At 33.7% G+C, this 25100-nt stretch overlaps 1 protein-coding gene across 5 annotated transcripts in view; it reads left to right on the top strand.

The window, feature by feature from the left end:
• The window catches only part of LOC114249107 (Histone gene-specific Epigenetic Repressor in late S phase), a 245520-nt gene that overhangs the window by 182481 nt on the left and 37939 nt on the right, over positions 1-25100 (top strand). For 3 of the 5 annotated variants that reach the window (XM_089734854.1, XM_089734851.1, XM_089734852.1), the window contains exon 5: positions 13759-13815. The exons of the other annotated variants lie outside the window; for them this stretch is intronic. In XM_089734854.1, the coding sequence (XP_089590980.1) occupies positions 13759-13815 (57 nt within the window). The remainder of the gene's footprint in view (positions 1-13758; positions 13816-25100) is intronic. 5 annotated transcript variants of the gene reach the window in all.

The following is a 25100-nucleotide window of genomic DNA, read 5'->3' as shown; positions in this document are numbered from 1 at the left end:
TTTTAAATAAATAATCATAGCCTTAATAATATGTTTGATAAATAATACTATTCTTTTTATTTATTAGCAAAAACAGTTGTGTTTAATTGAAATATTATCTGGACCCCGGCTTAAATGACGAAAGAATCTTCATTGCTTTATCCCGATTTTAAGTACGTAATAATGGGTACTTAAATGTATATAGGTCGTCCCAATATACTGGTTCGCGATTCTTTTTTTGCCGAACCACCCACATTTTTATGTTTTGTTACTAAGAGTACAAAGATAAACGATGTAAACCGGAAAAAAAAATATAAGAACAATCCATTTTTTTACGTCACTATCTAATTTCAATCAGACCTACGATATAGCTAGCTCTCTGCACTTAAGTGCGGCTTGCATAAGCCTTACATAAGCGGTTTGTTTCTTGTGAAATCTACAGAGTAATTTAGATATTTATGTTAAATAAAAATATCATCCACAAATTCTGCTTATCAACATAATCCGAATGGTTCAAAAACAATATATGTAACACCAAAAATTAAACTGCGACAAGAATTGCCACAAAAGAACATTGAATGTTATCTATATTATTTTGATATGTAATAACCGAAAAGTGTGAAATGTAAATCAAGGCGAAATGAAAGTAAGCATTAGGTTATCGCGCTGTCACGATATGGTAATCAATACTGATAATTTGGCAGCGATAAACCAACTCTCACAAAATCGTTCTTCAGTTCTATATAACACGAATTACTTTGAATAATCAGCAGTTATTGTTTAAGATAAATACACTGGGATTCAAATAATAGTGAACTTGGAAATCGTTATCGCAATAGATCGGGACCGAACCGCTATTAGTTTCTATTAGAATAAATACATCGAAAGACGATTACTGATTAATCTATCATCATAACACTAGGTGCGGTTCTGATGCCAGTACATAACCATATTCGGAACAAATTGGGTTTACGCCAGAGTTACATGCCAACTGCATTGAAGGTAGCCGGTTTTAATATAAACGACTGTCGATGAACATCCATCTCAAACAATATTAATATTCTTACAATTAGACCTAATATAATATGAACGAACCGGATCAATAAAACTGCAGTAGAAATCACCGTCAAAACCCTTGGGTCTTTGCCAATGATCCCTGCCAATTGTTTTAACCATAACATCATAGCAGGCATTTCGAAATTTTTTTAGCCAAGGGCATTAATCCCGCTAACTAGTTTTTCATTAGTTCATATTGTTAACTTTTCAAACCAAATCTTTATATCTCGAGTACTAGTTGCGTAGTCTTGCTCATGGCCCTTTTGGTGTTCTGACCCCGTCCGGGCATATCTGGAATAGTCTCTTAGGCTACCTGTTAATAGTTAGAGACAAAAAGTTCTGAACTGAACATTGAATGGCTCTGATGTCTAATATAAATCACACTGTAAATTTCGACAACCACCTAAAAAATGAAAATCGCAAAACTGGCCCAAACTAAAAACCATAAAACCAGAACGTAGAAATAGCCAGAAAGTTGATACCTTCTAATGGGGTCACAGCCCTTTGCACCCGGAAAGTAGAAATAATAGGATCCAGTTCTCGCCAATAATAACTGCTCAATGTATAAATAAAATTATCAAATAACGTTACTGCCCCTGAATCTAACCAATGTTGATACATTGTTTAAATTGATTGCCGTTATAACTACAATTACTTATACATATTATATTAAATTATAATACAAAGAATTCACTCGGGAATTTGGTGATTTTAACCATTTACCCGCAAATAAGCTTTATGAATTTAGTCATTTTAATTCATGTGTATTGACTGTTTGAAGTTTGATTTGATTTTGAATAATAACTTTCAATGATTGGTCTTGTTCTGTTATGACCTTAATAATGGGCCTTTATTAAGTTAATGTTGACTGTGTCCATGAGTCAGGTGATGCAGGTAGCAAGGGGATGAAAGACGCATGAAGTGCGGGGGGTGGTTACCTTCCGTCCACAACATCTGTCACAGCAGCTGCTTACCCAACGAACGCACGTGCGACTAAACCTATTATTTAGAGTTTTTTCTAATATTTGGATGTATCAAAGAAAAGGATGCGAAGATCCAGGGCAGATGTTCTAAGATAACAAATTGATCACGTAACGGTGAACGTAATAAAGAATTGTTAGATCAAGTTACCGAATATGTAGGTAGTTAATTTTAGAACGCAAATAATTACATAGTTTTAATTCAGGCACGCACAAATAACGCTTTTATCGTTATTCAACATCTACAAAAACACTGATAAAATGATAACTGATCCCCTATTAAATGTAATATGACGTAAACGAGGAGAGAACAAACGCAATTTAGTTGAAGGAAGAAATCGCGAGAACTGATTTTTATATCGTTTCTGTCGGAGCGCACACGTGACATTTGTTTACTGGCTGGTTTCAAGGCCGCGTGCATGTTGCGTCGCCATTCCGCGCACGTAACCAATGCCTAGCCACCGAAATCATAAAAACAAATTCGTATTACTGGATAAATAAAGTTTATTACGTTTGCTAATGTTTGTGTTGTAATACGATGCATCGATGCAATTCTTTGATGAAGTACATCTGTTTCAAATAAAGTATTTCTGGAATTCACGTAATCCGATCTGCTCGGATATGTACACCGTGCGATTGTTTGATTGAGTTAAGAAACGTTTGTGTAACATGAAATAAATTTCCATCGTTCATTTTAGATTCGAAAATTTTCCGTAAAAAATAAATGCTTACTTGATTTCACATAGAAATGGTTATTACAACTAAAAGAATACAAGAGACAATTCGGATTAATGGATATAAACGTGGATTCTTATTTGTAGGACAGCATTGCACCTCTGACCCGTTCGTAGCCGCAATGCAGCGCCCGCCAACACCACACCGAGTTAAAACCGTTTAACTTTGTTTACCATCACATACATCCCGCTAATTCTTTGCAAACATTTCCACTGCCATATTAAAACAAATCAATAGTAAAAATACGAATAGTATGTATGTTTGTTTATTTATCTTTCGTACATAGTTCTAGTTTATGCAAGAGAAATAGGCTACTGAAAAAAAAAACTACACCTGTATCAAAATTATTGGTGTATGAGGAGCAACTTTTTGCCTTTTTTTAATGGAACATACAATTACATTAACGACAAAATATAGATGTCTAATTGCATTGTAGTAATTTTATTGTAGTATTTTCCTATTAATTTAAACAACATTTAAGTGTATTTTTGTCCCTACGTAGATCATAATAATTAATGATTATTTAGTAATATAACATCAGATAGAACTTAGTAATATTACTTATTTAGTAATATAACATGAGATGCGTTCTAAAGATTTAAAAGGTCAATCTGTAAGCAAGATTAGATTTGACGAAATACAAACGAAATCTCAATTGTAAAATGTGTGAACGAGTCTGAAATGGCTGTGTGAAATGTTTGCTTAACTAAGTAAATTAGTGAAATATCAAACTAATAAATATTTGTTGATTTTGTCGGAAGATTTGTAAGTGATTGTAAACATCGTACTCCAAAGTACCTACTTATACCTACTAAATTCTCGGAAAAACGTTTAATGTTGACCAGATTACAGAGAAACGCACACTCGATGTATTTTTCATAACAGCTCTGTCAGCCGACGAAAGCACACAGATCCGTTATGAAAATATCACAGAGTTAGTCTTCAAATACATTACGTTTTACAGAACCGCTGCCGAACGCCGCTGTGATATCTTCTGTGATGTGTGAGACAGCCCACAAATATTTTTGTATGTGATTTATTAGTGCCCCGTACAAACCGAGTACAGAAAAAAACGGACATCGTATATAGAATATACAAAATTAGTGTTATTATTTGGAACTATGAAGGAAGATTGCAAATTGTGTAGTGTGAACGGATGGTGTGGTCCGGGGCATACGAATACTGACTTCTCAATATCATCACTGATGAGGCCGGCCGTCCATCACCCAGGACACGTGGACCCGAGACAGGACGCAGTGCTTCTGTCCGCGTACCTGTTCAAATTAGGTGACTATCAATTGTATACGCTTCACGATTACTACGCCAACGTCGGTGAGTATGGTGAACACAGCATTGACGCGCTGAAATAGAAACTAAATAAAATCTTAAACTATTAACCCTAACGGCATTTAATCAAATTTCTAATTCTCACGTTCTTCAATTGAAACTAACCGTGGATTGGTAAGTTTAAAAATATTTACCTTAATAATTATATATTCTTATATTCTAATAATACCAATATCCATCTATATTTTAGTTGTGCATGATGTAGCAATTAATCAGTCAATATTCAATTTGTCCAAAGATATCTAAGTTTTAAGTTTACTTGTTGAAGCAGCGGGTGCATATATTATTTACAGGATTATTGTTGTAACATTTTGTTCGTTGCATTACGAAACGGACATCCGAAAGTTTTGAAATGTTTATACATAATTATTCACGCTCATAATCCATTAACATAAGGCTCAGACAATAAACCGTGGGCGCGCTCGCGTCACACATCCCTTCCATAACTCTGTGCATCCCGGTACTACATAATCTCCACTGACAGATTGCAAAGCGAAATATATTATAGGGCTATGAATACAAAAGTGGACGTTTATTCTCCTTAACTTCAAGAACAAGCGTCGAGGCTCGATCTCACGTAATTCCGAAGCGCGTTTGTGTAGTCATGCGCTCGATCTTTTTAAAATGCATATTTGCAAGGCGTTTATGTAGGGTAAAGTGACACTGTCTTTATGCATTAACTTTAACACTACGCTTTACATAAACTTCTTGTTACAATGTACTTAACAAACAACTGAATTAATAACACTTAATGTTACTAAATGCAATACACTATTGAATTTATATTAAGTAAATTAAAACACGATAGTTTGAAGAGGACAAAAATTAAATTATATGTGCATTGAAATTTATATTTGAAAAGAGATCGCCGTAAATCACACCAGTGCTGCTTTGTTCCGGTAAAAGGAAACTATTGTGTGTCTATTTAAGGATATAACTAGAATAACCAAGTAAGGAGTCCGAATCGACTGTTTGCGTTCAACAAATAAGGATGGAGACATAACATAGTGGTACTGCTAACAAAATTTGTAAGATACATGAATAATTTTCAAATTCAAAATTATTTTTTAATAACATTTAAAATTATTTTTATATACTTACGTATTTATAGGTAGTTTAGAGAAATAAAACAAAAGAAAATTTCTTTTTATTACTTTTTCATCAAAAGGTTGATCGAGTAGTGAGATCCAGTGTTTACATTAAATAAATTAGTAAGTTTTTTTTTATATAGTGACAGTAAATGTCAAGTAGTTAAAAGAAAAAATGCACATCGGTTGGTGACGTCACCTTTATCACAGCGTAGGTTTGCAAGAGACAGCTAGTTCCTATGCCAGAACCGTAATGTACAATAATGTTTAATTAGGAATTATCTTTAAACAAGTTTTCTGCGTTTAATTTGCTTCCCCGATTTTTAACATACCTTTCAACTTAGAATGAATACGAATTGAATGCATATCTATACTTCTATACTAATATTATAAAGAGGAAAGATTTGTTGGTTTGTTTGTATTGAATAGGCTCCGAAACTAATGAACCGATTTAAAAAAAATCTTATACTGTCTGGAAGCTACTCTATTCCCGAGTGACATAGGCTATAATCTTTTTTGAAAAAAAATAGGGATCCTTACTAAAACTCCAATAATGTAACCTATGCCCTGCGAAAACTATTGATGATAGAATAAAATAATGCACTACGACTTTGTAGAACACATTATTATTTACAAAAAGTGTCGCGACAGCATATGTCTAACTATTATAGTTATGTCGCAATAAGTGTTCTTTTATTTAAAAAAATAAAACAACGTCGTTGAAATTTTTGTTTAAAAGACCCGAGCGGAGCCGGAGCGGGCTGCTAGTATATTATATTTTTGCAAACGCTTACACATTACGAAATCTTGCATGAAAACCTCTACGGAATTTAGTTTCTATCCATAAAAGTCTGTCGTTTTAATTAAATAACTTGAAAACTTTTATAGCGTATACCAGATACAGAACAAAGTTTTATTATATAAACAGAGCTGTTTCACTCCTACACGATCTTGGAACCGTTTTACGCAATGCTCGTTGAACAAAAGTTTTTTTTTTATTTTTTTATTTCAAACTAGTTTTAAAACGATTGTTAATTCGGTTAAGAATTTAATTAATTATACGTGCTAGTGTCTTATTTTATTAGCTTAGGTAGATAAATGAACGGATGAATTGTAATTTGCGTAATTATAGGTGGTGGGGCATTTTTTGAGCTCGTACGGGTCCCTGACTATTTTTGCCGTGAAGCAGTAATGCGTTTCGGTTTGAATGGATGGGGCAGCCGTTTTACTATAAAAAAAAAACCCAAAACACCAATCCAGCCAGTCCACCCACCATCCGGGACCAAGTCCAACCAGATAAGAAATAATAAATAATAAAATCGGGCTGCATTAAAACAACGGCTAGCCCACTCAACTAAAGGGATTTATTTTGTGGTAGAACTCGTGGTGGCCTAGAAGATAAAACACCCAGGTAACTCTTATTGAACCATATCGGAATTAAAATCCTTCAGGCACGAAATAATTCCACGATACAGAATGACATGGTGTGACGGATAGGTAGCATTTCCCTGTCTGTTTATACTACCGTTATCTTATATAATTGAGGCTTAGACCTCATGTCTCAAGATGGGTGGCGGCATTCTCATTGTGATGAGTTCGTAACACCGGTGTAAAAGAAAAAACCAAAAAAAAAAAGATTGAGCATTAGTATCGACCCGTGCAGATCCACGTTTTACTACCAGCACTCAAAGTAAGAATTAGGGAAAGAATAGTAAAACTTAGATAGGACAATCTGGATTTCAGTTCACTGAACTAATGCTGTTTAAAATTATTGTATATTTTTTCATAGTGAAGTAAAACTATTGTGCACGCTTCAAAGACAAACAAATAAATTTAATGATACCTAATTCAGGTCTTGTCTCAGGTTTTCAATTTAATTTAACTTCCGCTTTTCAAAGCACATCCGGCGCTGTCTCTCTTATTTCAAGACGCAACTCAAGTCACTGAATCCGTATCCTTAATAGACGACAAGTACCGAACTTGGAGCAACAAAAGAATGATTTATTTAAACTATTTTTATTTACTCTGTTTCACAATAAGGATCTTTTGAAATATAATTTACAGAATACAGAGAGAGAGCTACTTACCACTCGTACTCTAACGTTGTTGGCATTTAATATCCGGCTTGACTCCGTTCATTTTGAAGTAGCGATTACAGAGAAATATTTCATAATTAAATTGAAGTAATACACTTTCATATACTGCCTACTTTTCCAGTTTACGTGCATATATGATAAACCTTAAATCTGAATAAGGCTAGAGGAAATTAACCTGCCTCGACTATTGTTCAAAAGAAACGCTATGACCGGAATATTGCTGTAGCTTCCTCGTCCTCTTTGGATCATTGATTAGATGCACAAGCCGATTATCATGTGATTAGATTTACTATAACATGACAGAGGTCGATAATCCTGCCGCTAAGTATACCTAACACATTATGGTTTGAATAGGGAGATAGTCGACATGTCAATGCAACTGAACCTTCCACTGACATTTCAAAGCTCCTATCTGCTTCAAATCAAACGAGAGTCCGAATGCCATCTAAACAAAAATAGCGGTGTCATCTAAATGTTGTTTTATCGTCTCGTCTTTACTACATACACTAGAAAAAACGTTTTCTTGTGTACGTTAATATTAATAATTTTCTCTTTTTGTATATGTAAAGGTATGAATTCACTATAAATTATACTTTATCGTTATTGATACTTATAAGAATACTCAATCTTGTTGGCAGGCGGTCTTAATGTATTCCGCAGCGGCGGTTAGCAAACAAACAACACTAATCCTCGTAAGGCTTGCATGATAGATTTTTTTTTCAATTACCTTATACCCGAACTGTAATACTACGTATGTATTTATTTAGTTGTTTTAAGGAGAAACAACATAACGATGATTCAGTATAAATTAAATATTCCATAAGTAGACGAATCTGATATAATCTCAACTTCTTATTAAGGAATATTATTTATGGTGACCAAAGCTATAGAAAATAAAACGTTTTTACGGTTGGATATTGTTTGTGGAAGCGTGGCGGAATAAGTTAAATGGAACCATAAACATTTATACACTACTCGTTACGTATAAATATAAATGAGAATGTAGACTACATTTTAAATTTTAGAAGTGAGGACTCCCTTTCATATTTCTGATTTGAACTTGATTAAACGGAAATTACATTTTTGAAAACGACACTAAAACGAGTCAAAGATATACATCGATACCCAGCAAAAGAATGACATATAATATCTCGGAGAGTTTCCCTTCCACCGCCTGTGAACTGTTATAATATTAAATAACAATAATTGGGAACAACTCGCACACGATCATCCGGACCCAATTTACGATTCTCTGTGTTATGGGTACCAGACCGTTGGGTCTTCCTGTCCCCTTGCGGGGCACGGATCGGGCCTCGGAGCAATCTCCTCGGGTTTGAACTCCCTGCCCGACGAGGCAGGGGTGATGAGGTTGCTGGTGCGGTTCTTGACTGCGGGTCGAGTTGAGTATTTGGCATAAGGGTACCAGAGACTGACAAACATACTTATATAGGGTTAAATATATACATATGTAGATAACAAACACCCAGACAAAAAGCAAACATACTTGTTCATCACACGATATTTGCCCGATGTGGGAGTCGAACCCACGACTCTCGGCACAACAATCGGGAGCGCTAACTACTGGACCACCGAGTCAATCAAACTGTTAATTGCATACGTTTTTGTTTTTCTTTCATCAAATGTTATAACAGTGCGTTTCCATTTCTAGTAGGAACCATCACGCTCGAGACGGATCTTCTCAGTGGGTCGCGTTTCCGATCCGGTGGTAGATTCTGCGAAGCACTGCGCTTGCCCTAGCCAGTGTTAGCAACACTTCCGATTTGAGCCCCGTGAGCTCACCTACACGTCAAGGAGAAGCTGAAATAGCCTCTCAAGGGTATCAGCATAGGTAGGAAAAAAAACGCTCTGAAAAGAAATTCTCTGTATCATGTCTCGGTAGCGCTGCAACAAATTTTTCAAGTTAGGCTTTAAAAAGCCCTCAGTGGTAGGAAATGGCTTGCTAAACACAAATAATAAAATGAGATTTGTTTCTAAAGTAATTATAAACTTTTGTACGACCCCTTGCGACCCAGACCAGATGTATTTCTTAATAATTATAATAAAACTAGTAGAATATCAACTTCGGGCCTCACACTAATAGATCTATAAAATTACTGATATGTTTGATTTAACTTGAACACGATGAAGGCGACCTCGCGTAGATCCGTGACCGAATCCGGATCAATTCAAATGACATGTTCCATTATACAAGCCTTAGAACAACTATAGATAGATATGACATTCAAAATTCGATTATTTTTTTACGTTTTATACCATTTGGGTTTTTGATTCGGCTTAAATAGAAAAGCTAGTATTAGAATGAAGAAATATCCACTAGCTAACAAAAAAAGAATTGTTTATTCATTTGTGTATCACGCAAAATATTAATGTTACTTTTTGCCTTTGTACTTTAAAATTAGTATAAAGTATAGCTTTATTTACCTAGTTACAATAGCGGGAGTCAGAGATATTACAAAATTTTGTTAATGCAACCAATTAACATATTATTAACGTATGATGAGACTATTCGTGAAAACGAATTAGCGGGTACACGATTTGTAATATGAATAAAGCTTCTCCGACAAAATAAGTAATTACGGATTACTTCGCCACATAAATCTCTTCATAAACTCTGATTTTCAATACATAATTAAGTGAGCCTTACAAAAAACACTCAGGCGGCTATTTAATCAATCAGTTTCGTAGTATTAAACACTTTTTTAATTCCTGTCGTAAAGATTTAACAGCCTGTTTCCTCAAAAAAATAAACCTTGCTTTGTTCAAGCCGTTAATGTATTCATTGTAATCGATAAGGTTATATCGGACACCGATGTTTACTCTAATCGATGACGTCACTATTCTCCCCTTTCCTAAACTGAATGACTCACAAAAATCTCGATGGGGTACATTTTGTCCCCTTCACACATCTAACATTGCTGCAATAAGGAATGAGACAAAACTATAATTTAATTTGTAGGTGCGTCTTTATAGGGAATAATTACTAAATGCGTTCAGAAATATTTGATGTAACGGAGCTTATAAATCGTTAATGAAGTCAAATAACGAACGCAAATGATAAACTAACACAAGAGACAGTGCTAGCAGTCGCGTAGTAATAATTTAAAAGCTATTTCGTATTAAAAATAATGAGCGCATTATATTTGTTTTCTCTTGATATCGCCGTAAATGGCGGCACTAATGATCCATATTGAAACCGTATCAATGTAACAAAACGAATAAACTAACGCCATACAAACACACATTCGACGAAATTGGTCAATTTTTTTATTTACATCACATCAGATATGTTTAATGTCACTCGGTCACCTAGTTTTCACCGCTCATATTGGATTACTGGTTCTCTGGTAGGGCGTGTGTGATATGACGTACCACAATTCTGCCCATTTTCTGTCTCAAAACATTCCTGCGTTCCGGCTAGAAGGATATTACTGCCTTTATTACAAATCCAGTTGAGTCATTGACCTCATGTCTCAAGGCTAAAGGCTTTGTTAAGGCAACAAGTTAACATAAAGTAGTAGTGTTTACACTTCTAAAACAATTATTTGATACACACTCACTTATAATTTTATTGATATGTTATGACTATGCCGAGCACGCTTCCAGTGTTATTTATTATTCTTATTCTATTCTCGATACAGCTGTGTATATAATAATATGTATTTATGATTCACATATCATTCTGAAGGGTTTGCAAATAATAAATGTCGGATCTTATGCATGATCAAAAACCTGTTGATGATGATTATCTGCTTTTTTTTATAATTTATATGCCTATAAGGATGTCGAGGAAAGGTTTAGGTTGGTTTAGAGAACTTTTGTCAATTAATTAATATAACACACTGCTTGAAACAGTGAAGCAAAAAATGTCTCCCGCTATTATGTTGATATAGGGTTGAATTCCGTTTGATGTCAGTAAGTATCTCTATAAAATATGTTTGGTATGTCAGATTTGATAGGCTTGTTCTTACATCGAATCTGTGTTTCTTATACCCGTAACACAGAAGAAAATGAAATCGTTCGTCCAAAATAGTTCTTACTTTAATTATCCTAAACTGGGATGGGAACGTTGCGTTTATTTAAAAATGAGAGTAGATGATTTTTAAAGTAACTATAAATATACGAGAATTCAAAAGAAATAATACAGTGCATGTTATTTTTTCGTATCAAACAAACGCAAATAAATCCGTGTGGCTAAACAGACATTCAATAAAATGAATAAATTCTAAAATAACACTAAAGATTGTTGGGATCATTTTTGTTTTAATTATAAAAGATTGTTTTTCATTTCCTGAATTGTAAACATGTAAATGACCTTTATAATTTATAAGACAAACCTTGACAAAAAAGATAAGGTGTAAATCGAGTTATGTTGAGAAACATTTACAAAACAAATCTTTGTCCGTGCAAGCTGCCCTATAAAAAACAGAGTTATTAATCAATCAATCAATCTTGAAATCATTATCCAAACTAAAAATAAAAAAGTTAAATCGAAACAAATGACAAAACTACTCCGATTACCATCATTCGCAATAATACTACTAGTTTTAACAACATTATATTAATTACCATGCTTTTTCAGATCAACGTTACAAAAATAAATTTCTTCCCTAAATAATGGTCGAAATTTTAAGTATTTTTATTATATAATATGATTTTGATAAAATTTAGTAACGAATTCTTGACATAATGCTAACAGTAATTTAATACTTTACAAAACAAAAATTACATTCTACAATAATAACAAGTTAGTACGCCGAAGAATCCATTCCATAACAAAATTATTCAATAAAATGAAGAGAGCAAGCCGCTAGAGTTAATGCTACATCTGCTTCTGTTTGGTTCTAGTCTCGTAGGTACTAGTCGGGTTCATTCGTGACGCTTCGGGAACATTCGACGATCTAGTCGCTGCCACGTACGACGTTATTTTATACCTATGCCGCGTTGCGTCAATTAAACGCGGACATTTTGAAACTTTTAGGAAATACGTATTATGTGTATGTAAACAAGACACATAGTTTTTTTTTTTAACTATAAAACTTCAGTATTACGTTGAAAGCTAATATTATTTTTCGTTCAAGAATGATGAATAAACACAACTTGCAAAATTAAAATATTTATTTAAGTCTTTTCTGACGGTTCGAAGAATGAGACTGCAGTTATATAATACAATCGTGACTTCGACTTTCACATCGTAATGTCTATTGACTTTGGTAACAACTTAACACCCGATGGGACGTGAGATCCTTCACCCATCTATGCAAAAAAAAAACTAAATAAAAAATTGACGTCACAGAATATGTAGGCACATTTATCTATTTATTGGTATATCCATATTGAAATCCCACCCATGACACCAATAACTGCTAGTTTGACCATAATCGTCGACATGACAATAAATGTGGTGTAATAAGACGGGAATTCTTTATTCGGTTAACGAATGTATCGTCGCTTCATACAGTCGATACACGGAAAGTGTCGATACCGCAATGGGCTATAAAAAGTTAAGTAAAACAATAATCAGTGGAGCCCTTTAGTCCCTCGCCCCTCGTACAGAACGTAAACATAACACAAGATGAAATATATATATACCGTGTTTATTTTAAATCTATAAAAAATACGGTTATAATGCACCAAGACAAACGTACGTATATTTCTTTTACATGCCTATTGAAATATTTCAGTTATTTTTCAACTTACTTTCGAAGTTTTAGTTTCATCGAACCAAACGGATAAATATTATTTTATGTAATTGTTTTAAAGAATTTTCTTTATTTGAATAATTCGATAGGCGAGCATGTGTTGACATTAAATTGTTTTTTATATATTTATTTCAATTTCAAACCTCGTGAGCATTCTATCGATGAATAATTTATAAATTGTGTCAACCAATGGCGGCTATTGCAGTTGTGTTGTATGAATTATCAATATCGAAAGTACTATGCAAACCGTACAATCACCACAAGTGTAACAATTAAATTTTATTATCACGCAATATAGCCAGTTTAAAATGATTAAAGTATTTTATTTCACGAACGAATCTGCCAGGATATTGCATTAAGTAGGTACATATTTAATGCGAAGAACCGACAACATACAGAATATGATTAGGTTCATTCGTATGGGTTCTCTATGATAAGTTCTCTCAAAGGAATTGTTTTTCATCGTAATAGAGACATAAGTCGGTAATGTGTAGATATCACGCGCTCAAAAATATACCTAAACGTTGAACAATATAATGATCTTACTGTTCAAGATTTGTTATTAAAATGTTTAAATTTGAACTATAAGCTCTTACCTTAAAGCACTCGAATACTCAATGTGTTTAGAGTTATAAACATTATGCCTGAACGAATAATATTGTTTGTTTTCTAGTTATGCATTGCATTCGGAGGTGACGCATTCCGTTGAAATATATTTAAAAAAATCTTTCTTAAATAAATCACCTTTTTGTTACAGGTAAGCCGACCTCCAGTTGCAGTTTATGCGACGCCGTTGCTTATTTATCTCCGTACGGTGAGTCCAATCGAATTAACGCGAAACCTTGACCTATGCTTTATTGAATACTTCGGGGATCGATCGCGAACAGCACGCAATCTGCATAATTTAACTTGACTATTCCTGATAAGGGAATGGTACGAACGTAATCACATTAACCGTATTTTCAGCTTTTGTCCAATTGAATTCTCTGTGCAGTAATCAAGTGGGAACGATAGTGGGTCAGCGGGTCGTTCCGAGCCGTCGAGCGCCCGCGCTCGCCCGCATACTCCCTCCTCCGATGTTTCATTATTCACAAATATTTCTCACAATCAACTCACTAATAACAACAATGAAAACGTTACCCTTATGTAAAGGACAAAAAAATATATTTTATTGTCTACTCATATCTTTTCATAAAATATTTTTAACTACTGATACCATGCACCCCACGTTTTTTTTTTACAATAAAATCATTTTTTCTTACACTATTTTTAATTCAAATTTATTAAAATTTATTTTCTATTTTTTAGTTGGATTTTTGGAAATTTCCTAAATTTTTTTTTATTTTATTTTTTTTAATATTGAATTGTCACCAGTCCATAAGTATACCAAATTTCGAGTTAATTCGATGTTTTGAAGGGTCAAAATCATGTTCAAAGATTCCTTTACATACTAACGTACATAATACGTCTGAAGCTAATAAAAGTATTAAAAAACGATCTTCTTTTGTTCATTACAAACGTCCCCAGCCAGAAATTGAAAATAACAATGATTTTTTTTAATCTGTAACTATTTTAAAGGTTTTTCTGCTTGTTTTAATTGTGTACTGTCATAAATAATATGCAAACAATGAATTGAATATTTAACCTTCCAGAACAACTTCTAAACATTCGAATTTGACAAGCACAGCTTAAATTACCATTTCAATCCATTATATCCTTTCACGTTTCAATGTAAGTATAACCACTGATTGCGTATCGGCGACCTTCGACGCCAAATACGTGTCATGTTTCCCCACATCGTAATCTGTCTCGCTCCTATATTAACAAAGTCGTTTACAACGAGACCAGCGTTCCCACTTACTGATTGCTCAGCTAAATTGACTGTAATTAAATTTCGACTTTCATTTACCAGCCCTATATCGTGTAAAGGAAGTACGCGTCGCTTCCCACCCTCGGTGCGCTTCGTTGTAAATACCCCGTCCACCCGTTCGAACCGGCTGTCGTTTCACGCCATCAAATATTACAGCGCCTTATTAATTAGCTATATTGACCCGCATATATCATGAATTATATTTTGAAGAGCGCTCGTCTGCAGTTAGTTGATATGACGCTTCTATTTATCTACGTCCCGTATCTTCCTAATCTAGCAATCATTTCATTTTCGATATTACATTTCTTGTGGATAGGGTTGTAAAGCGCTTCCTTAATTATAAAAACTAGTGGGCCCGCCGTAACCGAAATTCGACAATTAATTGAAATTATAAGTTTGAACATTATTATGGTTCTAAAGTCAAAGAAGATTAGATTATATTAGAAGAATACGTTATATTAAAAGAAAGATAATAGAAGAAATACTTCTATAACACACAGATTTCGCCAAGGCTACAGACAAATATTTATAAAGACAAACAACATTAATCTATTCTCAATTTCACCACAGACTTTAAACAATAACAAAAGTTTGACAATAAACAAAGAGTATATATTATTATATATGTGTTGAGTCAGTTACATGTTAGTGTGTGTAATGTTTTTTTATTGATTTAAAGTATTTTTATGCATAATTAAAAAAAAAAATTAACATTTCTGCACTCCTTCTCTATATTCTCTATAAGTGTGGGAAATTTCCGACTCCATCCGAAATCAGCCAGAAAGATTTTTGATGCAATTATTATATTTTATTATTCATTAAGAACTTAAAAATATCGCCATAAGACTCTAACGGGATTTCATTCATTATTACCATCAAGAGATTACGTTCGATAAAATTTGATACTTCTAAAAAAAATATATCAGATTAAGGATAAAATAACGGCAGCTTAAAAAGCGTATTTCTGATACTAAATTATCGTACTAAGAAGAGTTTAATTATAGACAGACTGATTATTTCATAAATAAACATCACGGCATCGAAACACGAAACTTCTGTGATACTTTAAGAGACTGTGACGCCGTAAATAGTTATTGGGGCTACTTTTCTAAATATGGATCGTGTACTGTGTACACAAAAAACGTATATATTGCGTCTACGTGAGACTTGTTTATGGACACGTGGTGAGATGAGATTAATAATTAAACCACTATATTGTGGTACATTATGCTTTACTGATTATGATTTATATTTTTTAGTAGCATATTCCATGAGAAAAAATGGCGGGCCACTTCTTAAAGGGATATTGTATTTTATAGATGCCTTAACGTAAATGCAGCTACTCACTTTAAGGTATTTACATTACAATCTCAGTGCTGTCTTAAACTCATAATTGCTTTGTGACAAAGGCATCACTCCGTATCACCAGTACCTAAAATATACTCGCTAATTAAAAGAGAAGCAGATTTTTCGTAGAGTTCGATTATTTCCCTACATTGAAAAATAAAGTTTAAAGGGTTACTTAGGACTAATTATAACTTAATTGGGAAGTGATGACAGTGCGAGAATTTCCTGATTAGTAAGCCACACTGTTTTCATGTAAGATCTATTGACCACATGCTGTAAGGTCACATGCTATTACATGTTTTCATAAATCAATCTTGTTCATCTTGTATCCTCTAAAAAATATTCAAACTTAATAGTTTCTGCCGCAATCTTGAAACTAAATTGAGAACTAAAACATTATTTGCCGAACACTTTAAATGTAATATAATGAATTTGGCATTCCTTATCCTTTTTAATTCACATTATCAATATCCGCACTTCAGAGAATGTAAATAAAGTGCGAATGCGTTATGTAAATCGCTAATTTTCGGAAGGTCATCGAGACCTCGCAGAAACTCAAATTCGACCTCGTACTTATCATAGCCGCTGTAATATCTTGATATGCGCAATAACTGCCTTTTGATAGCCTTCTTCGCCTCCATGCTGTCCTGGTTGGACGCGTAGATAATAAATATATGTATAATTGTGTGTTTTTTTTTTAATGTGAAGTTTATTCGGAAATGTGGAAGAAGATTTTCGCCAGTAAGTTTCAATGTTAAGTACTGATTCAATACTTCAATAATGCCTGATTTTAAACTGACCTTTCATTTTTCGAAATACGATCATATAATCAGTCCTTCTCACGTATTCATTTCATGAACATTTCCTATAGTATTTTAGAGATTAAAAAACAGATCCATTCCAAAATATTATTAATAAGTCTACAGATCATAAAAAGCTATTGAACAAGAAATGCGGCTGCGACAGACAAAACGAAAACCATCCTTAACTGAATTCCTTAACTGAATCCTACTCACTAGTGGTAGGACCTCTTGGGAGTCCGCATGGGTAGGTACTACCGCTTATTTGCGCCGTGAAGCAGCAATGCGTTTCGGTTCGAAGGGTGGGGTAGCCGTTGTAATTATACTTGAGACCTTGACTTGTCCTTGAGACTGAACTTGTATCTCGAGGTGGGTGGCGCATTTACGTTGTAGATGTCTATGGGCTCCAGTAACCACTTAACACCAGGTGGGCTGTGAGCTCGTCCATCCATCTATGCAATACAAAAAAAAAAAATTTCTTTGTCTACTTATACAGAGATCAAAAAGAATGTTTGACTCGTTAACATTTTGCGTAAAATTTCATATTTGTGAAAATTGTTTTATAATTCGAGACTAGAAATCGATATTAGTATGAGAAGTAATTCGAAAGCAAACAAACATCGATTCATAATTTTCAAAATAGAAATAAATCAAGTTTCAAGTTTTTTTACACCATCGTGTTATCTAAGATCACTTACTTTGTTCCATACCGCTCGTAAAATATTTATCTGCCGCCAATGAAGCCAATGCAATAACGATTGAACGGAAAAGCTCAATAACAATCAACATGAGTGCCCTAATCGATACATAACTTTCAATTCATGTCTATATCTAAATTCATGTTCCAATTCAATTGTGTTATAGATTCACGTAAAAGTTCATGAGGCAGCATGAATTAATAATGCAGTATATTTATTTATAAGCTGTTGAGACGAAATTTTGTGATTTATTTCCTAAAAACACGATTTACCGTAACGCACACAACCTAAGATAAATTTTAATATTAAAAAACAGATCATTTAGCATATTAAGAGATTGCTAAAATTTTTGAAATAAAAAATGGTTTTGAGGAAGTAATTATAAAAAAAAAATCTTGTCCCAAGTTGTATCTGAATGCATCAAAGAAAACACAGACATATGTAGGCTTTTTACGTACATATGTGTGTCTGTGTGCGTGTGTGAGAATGAAGGCTTTTTACAATTTTACAACCGCTTGTTTGTGAACTGTTTCAACGTCATAGAAGTCAGGATGTGTTGCTGACGTTCTGATAATTTCTGTTATTATAATATATATTATAGTAATATTATATATATGAATGCGCTTGTTGCGTCCTTTGCCTGCGGACCCTACATCACTCTTAAGTAAGTGAAGTTGCTTTGTATGGCTCAACGTTCGCAAAACTTAGTATGTCTGCTTTTGTTTTCGTTTATTTGCTACCATAATTTGTATTTATGCTTGACCAGCAAAATATTACGCTAACTTCAACTTCGATTCCCTTGTATGCCCTTTATGAATAGATATGTAGATGGAGGATAAAGATACATTCATCATATATATTCATTAATAAATAAAAATAGCCGTGACCACGAAAACTGTAGGCATATAGTATGAAATGAAAATAATATACGCGAGATTTAACTGTAAAAGTAGTTTTAATTATGGCTACGAACCGCGAAGATTATACTAGAAGTTAGAAGATATAAGAAAATACTTTAATGTAAATTTTATTTGGCAAATATTGATAGACAAACTCTACTTGATATATCCACGTACTGGGCATAGATACCGTAATGCAAACCCTGATCCATTAACGGCGCTTTTAGGTATAACAAGCACCGGTCACCGTCTTCGTTGAAGCCGTCGCTTGCGACTAAGGGCCCGACGAGTGAATTAACCCATAGACACAGCCCACTGAGTTTCTCGCCGGATCTTCTCAGTGGGTCGCGTTTCCAATCCGGTGGTAAATTCTGCGAAGCACTGCTCTTCCTAGGGCCAATGTTAGCAACACTCCCGGTTAGAGCCCCGTGAGCTCACCTACACGTCAAGGAGAAGCTGAAATAGCCTCTCAAGGTTATCAGCATAGCTAGGGGAAAAAAGTAGTGCAAATGCCGTTAACTCCCTACCTGCTCGCCTTGAGACAAGCATGTAATTACAATTACATTTGTATCACCTGTTCAACTCGTTAAAGCGCCAGGGATGATTGTCTTCCGGCTGAAATCGACGAAGCGACTTTAAAATAAATAACCAAATTTATAATGCACGTAATACTCTGCCTTAAACAATAAAATAAAAATACATATTTACATACGACAAAAAATTGAATACCTTATCACTTAGAACGATCTATGCGCCAACCTTCTACGATAAGGAATAATTCTAGATATAATAGGAACGGTGGTTTGCAATGCAATTATAAACTAGCATTATTTTAATGAAAAAAGACACATGACCTTCAGTACACACAATCACTTGGTTTGACATGTTGAATATATCTCGATTCTGACACTATAGAACCGTGTGGAGAAAGAAGATTTCAAACATTTCGTTTTAAAATCCTAGTTTAATTGTACTATTTACTTATTAAGTACAGAGTTTTTAGAGCGAATTTGTTTTGGGCTATGCCTTAACATTTTCAGCAACATGTTCTCGCATTATAAACAAGTTGACACGATGTTGAATTGCTGGTTCATGTGTAATAATTATATTCAAGTGTGCGCCATAAAATTAACACATTACACATAAAGCTTGATGTGTTGGATATTAAATAATATTAATAATAAATTTATGAATCAAAGGGCACCGCGTTCATAACATGTTAACGAACGGCCTGTTTGTAGGGTTGTCACACGGTGGTGAGATTTTATTATTATTATTATTATTTAACAAAAAAAAACTACTTTTTAGCTACTATATGAACAACATTACAACCCTCTCGGTGTTAAGTGGTCACTCAGACATTATAATGTGGATACTGACATCCGTCATTTGATTATGTTTTTTTTTAATTGTTTCAATTGATTGAAACTCGCGTTACAGGCATTGGGAAAGAAGCGTCTTCTAAAATATTTGCTTGAAAAGTTAACTGATATAAAAAGTTGCATTCTCCTTATCACGGTCTGATAACATTATATGCTTATTATTTAAAAAAAAAATATTAATTACCGGCATGGTTGCAACCGTTTTAAGATATTTGTTATTCGTGTTTGCTTGTTCGTTTAGTATATCTATTTTAGTTAGTAATCACAAATCACAATCGGTAAACACAAAATGACATTGCCTAGCTTGATTTAGAAGTCTAACCATTTAACTTTATCTTTTAACATCCAAATATTGCTCCATATATATTTAACGATAGTTAAGTCAACTAAAGTATGGTTAGCAAATTAAAAATTGATATTTCTAAGTAACACTCATTCAAAATTGCAATAATTTGAACCAAGCATCAAGAAATACAAGGAATACAAATATTTAAAACAACAATACGATTAACAAATAGCACGACAAAATATGTACTCGTAATATGCATTTATTTGCAATCACATGTGTAATTGTTATTGTATTACTGCTTCCTTGACATAAAGGTCAAGAATACATTTCTTGTATAATTTTTTTTGTATAATTGCGTCATTAATTGTGCAAAAAATCGTTATAAATAGTCAAATTTAGATGTATTCAATGAAATTTTTTTGTAATCATGAACACAAAAATTTGTTTGTACTGTCACGTAAATATAGCCATGTTTTTTTTATTTATTGCTTAGGTGGGTAGACGAACTCACGACCCACCTGGTATTAAGTGGTTATCGGAGCCCATAGACATATACAACGTAAATTCCGCCACCCATCTTGAGATATGAATTCTAAGATCTCAGTATAGTTACAACGACTGCCCTACACTTCAAACCGAAACGCATTACTGCTTCACGGCAGAAATAGGCAGGGGGTGGTACCTACGCGTGCGGACTCACAAGAGTTCCTACCACCAGTAACTACGCAAATTATAATTTTGCGGGTTTAATTTTTATTCCACGATATTATTCCTTCACCGTGAAAGTCAATCGTGAACATTTGCTAAGTACGTATTTGATTAGAAAAATTGGTACTTACCAGTGGGAATCGAACACCCGTGCATCGCTAGAAACAATTGCACCGGAAGCCTAAAGGATAGGCCACGACGACTTTACGTACGTATTATGTGATATTTTTGAAATATATTATACTACTAACGACCCGCCCTCGCTTCGCTTCGGAAACATTAAAACACACATGAAACCAAAAAAAAAAAATAAAAAAAATTTAAAAAAAAGTAGCCTATGTTCATCAGGGACAATGTCGGCTTCTAATGGAAAAAGAATTTTTCAAATCGGTCCAGTAGTTTCGGAGCCTATTCGAAACAAACAAACAAACAAATCTTTCCTCTTTATAATATTAGTTATACTATATTCTGTATAAAATGAAGACGTATTGTATGTAATTCATGCGAATTATGTATTAAGGAAATGATGCGTACAATATAATATAAAGATATTTATTGTTCCGTGAATAACTCAAGAATGAGTTAAGCTCGCCTTCGTAAATACCAGTTTTCTTATTCCAGTAATGAAGTATAAATAAATGTTAACCAAATGTCAATCAGTTTTTGCTATGCATTATAACATTATTTTTTTTGTTAAAGTTATTTTCTTTATGATTGTGACTTCGTTGTTTTCTTCGTCGCTATAAAAAATTGTAATATTCATGACGAACTCAAACAATCCTGATCGGGAATCGAAATAAAACTCGCGACGAATCCAACTATCAATAACTCTTGTGTCGTTTAAAATTCGTCGCCCGTCAGGGATTTGGCACTTCGGAGCGAGTTCGGAATTCATAATACTTTTTATAGTCGAAGACTTCATTTAATTTTGGTTTTTAACGTAACGTATCGCCTTTAGTTTAGACTTGTGAGCTGTGACGACTGACATCGCTAAAAAATAAGTCGGTGATTGGCTTTCTATTTTTAAAAGATAAGCTTGGTCTCTGTTGTTTAATGTTTTTGTTATTAATTTGACATGGTACAAAAAATATACCGAACCAACGTTAATTTTTTTTGTTAATTATGAAAAGATTATTTTATCACAGATTTCATCTCATTTTTTCGAAATGAAATACTGATTAATAACTTCCAAAGTCCCACAAGTGCACAAATTTATTTATCAAAAAACAAGTGGGTCAATGTTTTTCAATCATGAATACCCATACATAATACACGATTTATTTAGATTAGTGGATCAAGGGCGACGTTTTCGCGAACATTCAGTCATTATGTAAGCCAAAATTTGACATTAGGATTTAAAATATTTTAGAGAAAATTGAAGATCGTAATTGAAATCACAATAACAAGAGCTTGACAATTTCTATCTACTAGTGGTCCCGCAGAAGTCGAAATTCGACTTTAATCAATTGAAATTTTATGTTTAAACATTATTATGGTTATATTGTCAAATACTATTATTGTACTTATATAATATAATCACAGATTTCGCCAAAACTACACTATACATAAATAATAATAAAGACAAACAATATTCATCTATTCTCAATTTGACCACAGACTTTAAACCCTAACAAAAGTTTGACAATTGACAATAAACAAAGAGTATATTTATATATGTGTTGTGTCAAATACATGGTAGTGTGTGTAATGTTTTCTTTATTGATTTAATGTATCTTTTATGCATTATTTAAAAAAAATATTAGCATTGTGCACTTCTTCTCTATATTCTCTATAAGTGTGGAAAATTTCATACTCCTCTGTCCGCGCAATTTTCGTAAAAAGGGATGCAAAGTTTTTGCTTCACGTATTAATATATAGATGACTAGATATACATGTTTAATGGACAGAAAGAGATCATTTCTCACGCAGTTCTCTTGATGTCACATCGATTACATAGTCACGTGCTTGACGCCACCGATCTTGGAGTGATTTACAACGTTCATTCTCATTTTATTTTCGTGTGCCGAACAATTCCGCACCGGCATTGCGGCGCTCGGCCGGATTTAATTTTGACAACGGCCCGGCCTTCGTCGGCATCCCATCGGCACGCTAACACAGATCCACTCCGAATCGAGAAGCCTCGATTGTATGTAAACGTTACGCTACCTTACTTGCTTTGACAAATGTTTAATGCACGAAATCGTCTGATAAATCTGTGTCGCTTATGAATAGAAACCGTTAATGAGGTTAGTTGTCGTCTGGCGTTTTAATAAATGTTACATATTTGAGCTGATACAAAGCGGTCGTGATAGTTAAAAATTATAATTAAAATATTACGTTTTAATTTTCGCAAAAATTCGACGGTAAATAATACAAGAAATTGTTGTGCGCGCGTGTACAATTTCATCGTGCGGTGCTATTCTACAATGCTAATTGCTAATCGCTTTATTTTCATTGGATCGTAAGTGTAGGAAGTTGTAATGTAGATTACTAAACGTAAAATTCATTTAAAGAACTTCACGGTTTCAAATTTGAGAGCCCTGTGTAGACAAATTTGAATTACTAAATAATCTTCTCAATCGCAACAAAAGTCGAAATTCGTTACATCCGTCTTATCGAGCTTATAATTAAAAAATAAACTTTTTTCTGTCTAAAACTGTAAAAAAACATATCTTTAAAGTAACGTCTACTTACTAAACCAGTATCGTAATTGACATAAAACATACCGGCTTAAAGTATGGAAAGACATGGCAAATTTTGAACGAACAATTCAGTATTTTTATGTTTAAACCTTCAACAAATCCGAAATATCAAATCCACTCAACAAAATGAAAACGATCTGTATGGAATCGGGTCTTAAACAAATCCCAAAAAAATACGAATGCAAGTAAACCTCGTTGGAACTAGGACCAACCGGCGTGCTTCACTTTATTTAGGCGCAAACGACAGGATCAAATAAATCTAAAGATGAAATGAGACGTAGACCTGGAGGCTGCAAACAGCCAACTGAAACCTTATTGGCGGCTTTGAAATGTGGTTCTGGTTGAAGATTCTTTAAATTCCCAGGAGTACATTCTGCACAAGCGCGTCTTCACCATTTGCGCTCATAGTATCGGGAGTTTTAAGGTCACACCGATACTAGTAATTATTATTGAAGCGGCTAGTAGGATGCATTGCCTCATCGTGGACCAAATTATTTAATCAATGAATTCCAAATTCCATGATGCAAAAAATCGCAGGTGGCGTAAGACCATTCGTAAAATTATTTCACCGAGAAACACGCCTCTGAGCAAAGGATTTAAAAGATTTCAAAGTAATCACAAGATGTAATAAGTTTTTAAATTTCTTATTTAATGCGACGAAAACCGCTAGACTCGCCTAGTACATTAACAAGAAATATTGTGGCTACAAAATAATTTGAAACATAGTACAATACTATTAGGTGTCTAAATCATTTCATTGACCATTTTGATGACAGCGCAAGATTTAATCTCAAAGTGTCGGATGCCGCAAGAGGTGGCCACTTCACACGACATTTAATCTCTAATCTCTTAACCTTCTGTAAACTTTTAAACTGTGGTAAGCTGTTAGACAACTTTGATGTTTTGGAAGCCAAAAAAATACGAAATACTTTTATAACAATTCAGTGAGCGGTTCGTATTCGTGGATTTTAATATAATTCAAGCTGTAACAGGAAGCGTTTGTCTTATAAATTATTAGTGTCGTTAAAAAATTTAATATTTTAGATGTATATGTATATTGTAAAAATAGACGTGTCGATTTGTAAATACGCAAGTATGTAGAATCACAAACCAGTGTACACACTGTCGTAATTATTACAGCAGATATACTCGGCGTTTTCCGAAGTATTTATCATTTACCATGATAAAGTATCCCATTATTTAAACCAAGCTATAAACTAATATAGCCTTATTCTAACGTTTTGTGCGTGATTCAGGAGAAGTAAAAAATCTAAGACATTTTCGGGATGAAACAAAACAAAGGCGATAGGAAACATATTTAATTATAATTCGTTTCGCACTAAAATCTGAGAAAACGTCCTAAACTAAGCATACAGTGTAATCACACTTAAAAAATGTGTAAAA

Source organism: Bombyx mandarina, chromosome 18 (genome assembly GCF_030267445.1).
Source record: "Bombyx mandarina strain Sakado chromosome 18, ASM3026744v2".
NCBI lineage: Eukaryota > Metazoa > Arthropoda > Insecta > Lepidoptera > Bombycidae > Bombyx > Bombyx mandarina.
Note: the sequence above shows the minus strand (reverse complement) of the source record. Positions and strands in the feature narration are given on the sequence as shown.